The 9,971-nt window shown below is 40.5% G+C and overlaps 1 protein-coding gene across 1 annotated transcript in view; it reads left to right on the top strand.

The window, feature by feature from the left end:
- The window catches only part of LOC109932290 (solute carrier family 22 member 5-like), a 47,659-nt gene that overhangs the window by 20,588 nt on the left and 17,100 nt on the right, over nt 1–9,971 (top strand). Inside the window, exons 6-7 of the mRNA XM_048603629.1 lie at nt 1,795–1,895; nt 7,906–8,120. Of these exons, the coding sequence (XP_048459586.1) occupies nt 1,795–1,895; nt 7,906–8,120 (316 nt within the window). The remainder of the gene's footprint in view (nt 1–1,794; nt 1,896–7,905; nt 8,121–9,971) is intronic.

Here is a 9,971-nt window from a genome sequence, read left to right as displayed (position 1 = left end):
TGTCAGCTTTCCTGCTCCTCTGATGCTGCCTGGCCCTGCTGTGTTCCCCCAGTTCCACACTTTGTTATAGTAGAGACCTGTTGATTTATACCCAGTTATTTAAATCGCCTTTCTGTTCTGAAGACTTGCTACCATGTTATAATGCATGGTCCATGGCATCCTGTGAGGTATCTCTTCCTGAGGTAGGGAAAGTGAGATGTTAGTAACTTCCTTGTACAAATGACTTTTTTGTGTACGAGAGCCCAGATTGTGATATCATATATTGTCTTACAGGTCTCAAAGTCCAGTTCTTCCTTTGCCTAAAGGATTATTTAGTTTTCAGCAATTAGGAATTTTTGCTGATTTGTTTTCAGTTCTCTGGGGTATGAGAACAATTTTATAACTACCAACTGCACAAACAAGATATCAAGCAAGATTTGTTTAGCTCCTTACCACAGTACAATTTGCATTCACTCGTTAAACCATTTCACAAATTTTTTCTCATGGCTGCTGATTATCTTGGCCCAACTGTAACTAATTCAGCAGAGTTCTGAGACTGGATTTGTATCTAAACACACAATTGGATAACTTTACTCAGTCACTTTGGAGTCTTTACTTAATTTAGTAGTATTTAGGGACTATTCCATTAGCTCATAAAGACATGTCTGCATTGAAGTGTCCCCAGACCCTCACACAATGATTAGATTCACTGTTTACATTATGATTTCCTCCCACTTCAATTTTTGAAATTTTCTTTTTTCTCAGTAGTCTTTATATTAGTCAAATATACACCATGAAAACTATGAAGACAAAGTATGTTTACTATTGCTCCCCAAATGAATCTGCAGGTACAGGTAAAAAGTTTGATATACAGATAATGAATCCAAGTTACACTCAAATTTTACTTTGAAATGGAATAGTTTAAATGAGCTCCATTTCTGCAGCATCCTTGATGAATCCATTCACTAATGGGTTATCTATTATAGTCTTTGCAAGCCTCCCTTCATTGGGTCTCCTATCAGCCTTTTCTTCTCCACGGAGAGCAGTTCCAGCTTCTCCAATATATCTTAATAACTAGAATTCTTCTTCTCTGGAATCATTCATAAACCTCTTGGGCACTTCTTTCAATGCCTTGACTTCCTAAAATATGACGCCCAGACTAGTCACAATACACCAGCTGAGGCCAAACTAGTGTCTTATCCAGATTCAACCTAACTTCTTGCTCTTACTTTCTATGTCCTGATCAGTAAAGCCTTCGTTCTTTATTAACTGCTCTGTCAATCTGCCCTGCCATCTTTAATGACAAACACATTAGTAAAAAAAGAATTTTTGCAGTGAAAATATACATAATATTAAGTCCAGCCCACTCTCCAACTGCTCAACTCTGAACGAGTTTGAAGGATGAAAGATAATGTACAGTGTTATTGTGTTTTGTATTTGAAATGTTATATATAGATTGATTTAGTCTGGTATGTATTGTCCTAATTCACAAAATCATTTAAATATCCGACCACATATTGCAATGACTGCAGCAGTGTTTATCTTTGAAGATTGAGACAGTATGATGAACTGTGACATTCTCTGCATCAATAAAAGTGTACTTTATTATGTTTACCCAGAGTCCCTCCTTTCTTTTCTCTACAGGTACTGCAGGATCAACATAATAGGTGACATGAGAGGGAAATGTAATAAGTTATTCTGCACTGTTTTCAAATTATTTTTCTGGATCAACTCACCTTGAATAACCTAATAATGTTAGAAAGTCATATTGCTAGTTTCTAATAGGGACTAATGCTAAATCTTCCATATTTCCAGCTTGAAGTTATGAAAAATGAACAAAAACAACATTTTTCAGTGATTGACATGTTTAGAAACCGGAGCATGCAAGCCATTGGTGTCATAAACATTCTAGTATGGTAAGTATTTAATTGAGTCATAGACTAGTACTCTACTGAAGCAGGCCATTTGACCAAATAAGTTAAAATTGCTCCAGTATATAAAATACCACAATCGATAAAAGATCCTAAGAAACAATGAGCAGGATGAGATTTACCTGATATGATATAAGAACATAAGAACAACATAAAAACATAAGAACTAGGAGCAGGAGTAGGCCATCTGGCCCCTCAAGCCTGCCCCGCCATTTAATAAGATCATGGCTGATCTTTTTGAGACTCAGCTCCACTTACCCGCCCACTCACCATAACCCTTAATTCCTTTACTGTTCAAAAATGTTTCTAGCCTTGCCTTAAAAACATTCAGTGAGGTAGCTTCAACTGCTTCACTGGGCAGGGAATTCCACAGATTCACAACCCTTTCGGTGAAGAAGTTCCTCCTGACCTCAGTCCTACATCGGCTTCCCTTTATTTTGAGGCGATGTCCTCTAGTCCTAGTTTCACCTGCTAGCGGAAACAACCTCCCTGCCTCCACCTTATCTATTCCCTTCATAATTTTATATGTTTCTATAAGATCTCCCCTCATTCTTCTAAATTCCAATGAGTATAATGCCACTTTACTCAGTCTTTCCTCATAATCCAACCCTCTCAACTCTGGAATCAACCGATATGCCCTATTTCTGCTGTAATACAATCATGGAAACAAAGAATACCTGAACTTTTGTGCATTGTATTGCCAGACATTAAAGTCATGAATTCTTTATCATTAGCACATTTTAATATTGGACTTGTTGTTATATTTATGCACAAAGCCATTGGGTAGCTCCGTATAGATTTCAACACAAATGTAAAAGACAGGTAATTGTGATCCAGCATTTAACTGAAACTCTTTATTTTATTTAGATGATAATATAAAAATGCAAAAATGCTGTGAATATTTTCTTCATCATATACCACAGGCCTCCCAACAGCCAGCAGGAGATAGAGAAGAGAATATGCAGACAAATTTTGGAAAGATGTAAAAACAGCAGGGTTGTTGTGGTGGGTGATTTTAACTTCCCCTATATTGACTGGGACTCACTTCATGCTAGGAGCCTGAATAGGGCAGAAATTGTAAGGATATTCAGGAGGGCTTCTTGACATAATATGTAAACAGTCCAAACAAGGAAGGGATTATACTGGGAGAGATAGTAGGAACTGCAGATGCTGGAGAATCTGAGATAACAAGGTGTAGAACTGAATGAACACAGCAGGCCAAGCAGCATCAGAGGAGCAGGAAAGCTGACGTTTCAGACCTAGACCCTTCTTCAGGGATTATACTGGATCTGGTTTTGGGAAATGAGCCAGGCCAGGTGGGTGAAGTTTCTGTAGGGGACCATTTCGGGAGTAGTGATCATAATACTATGAGTTTTAAGATACCCATGGATAAGGATAACAGCAGTCCCCAATTGAAGGTGTTAAACTGGGGGAAGGCGAACTACAACAATATTAGGCAGGAACTGGACACAGATGACTGGAGGTGGCTATTTGAGGATAAACCTACAGCAGACATGTGGGAGTATTTCAGATGGCAATTGATACGAGTTCAGGAGCGGCACATTCCTGAAAGAATGAAGCACAGGTAAAGCAAATTATGTGAACCTCGGATTGCCAGAGATGTTATGAACTTGGTCAAAAAGAAAAAGAAAGCATGCGTAAGGTCTAAGGGGATAAGAACTGATCAAACACTTGAAGTATATAAGTAGGAAAGAACAAGCAAATAATTAGAAGATCTAAAAGGGGTTATAAAAAGTCATTAGCGAACAAGATTAAGGAGAATCCCAAGACTGTTTATACATATATAAAAACAAGAGGGTAGCCAGGGAAAGGGTTGGCCCACTCAAGGTCAAAGGAGGGAATCTATGTGTGGAGCCAGAAGAGATAGATGAGGTCCTAAACGTATGCCTTGTGTTGGTATTCACCAAAGAGAAGGAATTGGTGGAGGATGATCTCAGGGAATGGAGTGTCAAGTTTCTAAGCCAAGATTCTATTAAAAAGGAAGAAGTGTTATGCATCTTAAAAAGTATAAAGATAGATAAGTCCCTGGGTCCTGATGGGATCTATCCCAGAATATTAAGGGAGGCAACAATACCAATTACTAGAGCATTGACAGACATCTTTGTATCCTCTTTGGCCACAGGTGAGGTCCCAGAAGACTGGAGAATAGCCAATGTTGTCCCATTGTTTAATAAGGGTAATGCTGGAAATTAGTGGGCTGTGAGTGTCACTTCAGTGGTAGGTAAATTATTGGAAAAGATTCTCAGGGACAAGACCTATATACATTTAGAAGCAAATGGACTTATTAGCAATGGACAGCATGGCTTTGTGTGGGGGAGGCTGTGCCTCACTAACTTTACCAATTTTTTTGAGGAATTGACAAAGATGATTGATGAGGGAAAAGTGGTTGATGTTGTCTACTTGGACTTCAGTAAAACCTTTGACAAGGTCCCTCATGGCAGACTGGTACAAAAGGTGAAGTCACATGAATCAGGGGTGAGCTGGCAAGATGGATACAAAACTGGATAGTCAACCGAGAGAGAGGGTAGTGGTGGAAGGATGCTTTTTGGATTAGAGAGTTATGACTAGTGGTGTTCCACAGGGATCAGTGCTGGGACTACTGCTGTTTGTGATCTACATAAATGATTTGGAGGAAAATGTTGCTGGTCTAATTATTAAGTTTACAGATGATACAAAGATTGGTGGAGTTGCAGATAGTGAGGAGCATTGTCAGACGACACAGCAGGATATAGATAAGGGAAGAAAAATAGCAGATGGAGCTTAATCCAGACAAATGTGAGAGAATGTATTTTGGAAGGTCAGGTACAATGGGAAATTACACAGTGAATGGCAGTACCCTTTGGAGTATTCATATGCAGAGGGACCTGGGTGTACAGGTCTGCAGATCACTGAACGTGGCAGTGCAGGTAGCTAAAGTAGTGAAAAAGGCCTATAGCATACTTGCCTTCATTGGAAGGGGCATTGAGTATAAGGATAAACAAGTTATGCTGCAGCTTTACAGAACTTTAGTTAGGCCACACTTGGAATTGCGTACAGAACTGGTCAACATACTACCAGAAGGATGTGGATGCTTTAGAGAAGGTACAGAAAGGTTTACCTGGATGTTGCCTGGTATGGGGGATTTTAGCCTCAAAGAATGTTTGGATAGACTAGGTTTGTTTTCACTGGAATGCAAGAGGTTGAGGGGTGACCTGATAGAAGTTTATAAGATTGTGAGTGGCATGGATAGAGTGGAAAATATGAGGCTTTTTCCCAGAGTGGAGGGGTCAATTTTTAGGAGACACAGGTTCAAGGTGCAAGAGTGGAAGTTTAAAAGAGATGTGCGAGGCAAATTTTTCACACAAAGGGTGGTGCATACCTGGTACACATTGCCAGAGGAGGTTGTGGAAGCAGACACAATAGCAGCATTCAAGAAGCACCTGGACAAATACATGAATAGGAAGGGAATAGAGGAATACGGATCCTGTAAATGAAGACAATTTTAGTATGGGAGGACAAAATGTGTTGGCGTAGGTTTGGAAGGTTGAAGGGTCTGTTCCTGTGCTGAATTGTTCTTTGTTCTTTGTTCAAAGTCCTTTTGAAGAACAATCGAGTTCCCATTCCTCTACTTTTTCCCAATACCCTTGTAAGTTTTCTACTTCAAGTAGTTATCCAATTCCTTTCTGAAGATTATCAGGTATTGCATCCTAAAACCTCATCATTTCTTGTACTGAAAATGTATTTCTCATGCCACATCTGGTTCTTTGACCTTCAGTCTGTGCACTCTGATTATTGTTCCTCCAGCCATTGAAAATAGTTCCTCTTTACTTACAATATCTAAACTAATCATGATTTAAGAAGACTCTCACATATGTCCTCTTAGCTTTCTCAGCTCAGCCTGTTTTTCCAGCATACCCCGAAGCCAGCAGCCATTAACTGAACTGTGATGAACTTATACATTTTTTGTGACTTCTGTCATTAATTTAGGCACCGTTGTATGGCAACTTATAAAACTTTTCACTTTTTTTGTAAAAATTCACATGACAATAAATTGTTATTCTATTCTATTCTATTCTAAAAGTTCTGAAATGTTGTCTGTCCATGTGACAATAGTCCCTCATTAATAATTTCTTCTGTGCCCCCTCAAAAACCTTTACATCCTTCATAAGCACCCTGGCTTTCAGACATTGTCAATTCCACTTTTTGTACTGTGACAGAGTGCGGAGGCTGGAGAAATATCATTTTTGTGACATTGAACGTTAAAAATAGCTCCCCTCACTTTGCCATTATGGGGCAGGCTGCTTTGGTGACCCAGGAACAGCCTATGAGGCTGCTCAGTTCCTGAGCTGGTCTACCTGGGGAGTCTGGCACTGTATGCAAAATTTAAAAATGAAGAATAAACCAGAAAACAACTGTCTGCTCCTATTGCATCACTATCTATACCTCATGCATGCCAACCATTCCCCAAGACCTTAATAACCCTATGCCATTCTATGCCCATCAACCCATTCCCCCATGGCTCCTTATACACCCTTTGCCATAACATGTCCATCCATCCATCTGCCATGGTCCCACATATTCCTTAAACCTGAAGCCATCCCCATCGCTTTTCAATACAGTGTGGAGCTGGAGGAACACAGCAGGTCAGGCAGCATCAGAGGAGCAGGAATGTTGACGTTTTGGGTTTACACCCTTCATCAGGATGCATTTCATTTTTCCTGCGCTATCCTATGCCCATCTATCAAACTACCACCTCAGAACCCCTGTGCCAATATATGAAACTACACCTATCCTTCCATAACCTCTTATACCACCCTGTGCCCCAGCATCCATCCTCCTGACCCTCACAATCCTATGCCCCTAATCATCTCCTCCTGGCCTTTATGACCATTAAGCCAACTCAGTGTTCACTCATCTCTCCTATGCCACAGAAAACAAAATTTGACTTTGTGTCTCTTTTTAGCAGCCTTCAAATTCAGGACTTTCAAGCAACTAAAAACCAAAAGAACTGTGGATGCTGCAAATCAGGAACAAAAACAGAAGTTGCTGGAAAAGCTCAGCAGGTCTGGCAGCATCTGTGAAGAGAAAATCAGAGTTAACATTTCAGATCCGGTGACCCTTCCTCAGAATGTTCTAAGGAAGGGTCACAGTCTAAAACTCTAATTTTCTCTTCACAGATGCTGCCAGACCTGCTGAGCTTTTCTGTCCTTTCAAGCAATTAATTGTACAGGGATATGAACCAATGCAAATATTTTAATGAATGTAAGTGAGAGGTGATTCAATTGGCAAAAGAAGCAATGGCTGGATGAAGAATATCTTTTTCACACAGTGAATAATTGGGATTTTGACAACGCAACTTGAAAGTGTGTTGGAGGGTGGATAAAAGTTCAACTGAAGCACTCAAGAGGGAATTGGATCATTATCTAGAAAGGAAAAATGTGCATGGTTATGTGGAGAAGGAGGATGAGTTACATTCAGCGAATTGCTTCTTTAGAGAGCAATAGTGACATTATAGGTCAAATGGCCGCCTTCTGAGCTGTGACCCCTGAACAGATCATTCTCTAATCTGTAGCACTGAGGGTAGGAAAGTGCAGAACTCACTTGCTCAGCCTCTTAGGAGCTAGATGGATCATGGGTAGCCAATGTGCTATTTCTTAGAAAAATGGAAGGAAAAAAATCCAGAATGGGACCATACAAACAACTTTGTGTACAATGTTTGATTTTCCAAACAAACTCCAATAGGCATGCTGCTGTTTCTCAGTGGTGAGGGAGGTAAATTTAGAGTACAAGTTGACTGCAGCCAGTGTTTCTGATCACCTTCTCATTCTTGGCATTCTTACAGACTCTAGAGAGCAGATATGCTGCCTGACTCTTGGAGGGGTGGAACAGGAAGAGAAAGAAAATCCCAGTAAAACTATAATGGAAGAGGAGAGTTTGGGGAGGCAAGTTTAAAAAAAATCATTTTACAAGAAGATTCTTCCATTTTGTTTTGCAGGATGATTACTTCAGCTGGATACTTTGGTCTGTCTTTGAACACACCCAATCTCCATGGTGATGACTATTTGAACTGTTTCTTCTCTGCAGTCATCGAAGTTCCAGCCTATATAGCTGCCTGGCTTTTTCTCCAGAGGTTTTCCCGAAGGTTCAGCCTTTCGGGATCGCTTTTCATTGGTGGTGGTTTCCTTTTCTTCATTCGCCTCATACCTTCAAGTAATTTTTTACAATGTGGCACGGCAGCTCAGCGGTTAGCATGCTACTTCACTGCACCAGGGACCTCGGTCTGATTCTAGCCTCGAGCGATTGTCTGTGTGGGGTTTGTGTGGGTTTCCTCCTGGTGCTCTGGTTTCCTCTCACAATCCAAAGATATATAGGTTAGGTGGATTGGCCATGCTAAATTGCCCATAGTGTCATTGAGTGACAAAGATCCCCTTAATGTGTCTGTTACTACGGGGCCTGGAAATAAAATTAGGTGGTCAACAAACAAGTGTCAATGGTGTCACATGACAGATGATGTTCTATTTTGCCTGATAATGTATACAGTTTATAGACCATACCCAGTTAAAGGGATAATCTACAACACTATCCTAATATTTCTACAGTGCAATTTATTGCACAAAACATTTGTTCAAATATTCTAAAAAATTAACTAGTTGCTTCAAAAATTAAGGATTCAAGCTAAATTATTGGCCCAAAATTTGCTGCAACAGGTCAACAAAGAATACATATTTTGTCCTTGCCTGTTTAATCTCTATCATATTTTGAAAACAAACTGTTCTGAGTTGAGGATTGAAATGGTGGAGTGCCCTCAGCTAGGATCTGAGTGAACAATTGTGTATCTCATTCAGCATTTAGCTTGAAGGATTATGAAGTGAACAGAACAGGGAAATATCTATAGATAACACAGTGTGGAGCTGGATGAACACAGCAGACCAGGCAGCATCAGAGGAGCAGGAAAGTTAACATTTTGGGTCAGGACCCTTCCATTCTTACTGTCTCTGAAGGAAATTTCTATTCTATTCATTGTTGAAATGCCACTGGCATGCCTGGCATTTGTTGACCTCACTGACTGCCCTTCCAAGGGCAGTGAGCAGCTACTTTATCGATCTTCTGAACTCCATGTGATGTAGTTACATCAGATAATAAGGAAGGCAAATGGAATTTTGGCATTGATTGCTAAAGAAATCGAGTATGAAAGTAGTGAAGTGTTGCTGCAACTACACGACTCATTCATGAGACTGTAGCAGAAGTATTGCACACAGTTTTGGGTCCTTTACTTGAGGAAGGATGTAGTTCTATTGAAGTCAGTTCAGAAAGTGTTTTACTCAATGGCTTCCAGAGATGAACTTGTCTTATGAAAAGAGATTGAGCAATTTAGGCTGACACTCTCGATATTTGAATTGAATTATTAAATTAGCTTTATTGTCACATGTACTCAAATGAATATGTGAAAAGTTTACAGTCAACATATTACAGCGGCATCTCAGGTACAGAGGTACCTAGGTACAGATACTCAAGATTGAATTCCTAGCAAACAAAAGAATTAGAAAATTGAAGAAATAAATAGTCCAGCATTATACATCATAATAATAAATTAGAAAAACAAAAAAGAAGTTCAGAACATCAGTCTATCCGACTTTGTCCATGCCAGCCCTAGCCTCAAGGGAGACCTCCACCGCATCACTGCTGTCACTTGGCCCAGACCCACCAATGTAGGAGTCGCCCCACTTTAAGTGCCATGTCTTTGCCACTGGGCACACTTTGCTGACTCCATTGAACCAAGAGTCTCTGGCTCCATGGCCAGGCCAGGCCACAATTCCTGCTTCAGCTGCAGATGTTGCATTGCCAGTGCTGCCATCTTGAAGAGCCCACTGCCGCTGGCACTGCCATCCCTGATTGCTGGAGGAGCTTTGCAGCAGCTGCCATTGGCCCTGTAGGCCGGGGGAAACGACCTTGCTTTTGCCACCAGCACTGAATGCCAGGAGAACAACCTCTCTGCTGTTGCCACCAGCACCGAATGCCAGGAGAACAACCTCTCTGCTGTTGCCACCAGCACCTAATGCC

Source organism: Rhincodon typus, chromosome 12 (genome assembly GCF_021869965.1).
Source record: "Rhincodon typus isolate 14 chromosome 12, sRhiTyp1.1, whole genome shotgun sequence".
In the NCBI taxonomy this organism is placed as follows: domain Eukaryota; kingdom Metazoa; phylum Chordata; class Chondrichthyes; order Orectolobiformes; family Rhincodontidae; genus Rhincodon; species Rhincodon typus.
This window is presented reverse-complemented; position numbering and strand designations above follow the sequence as displayed.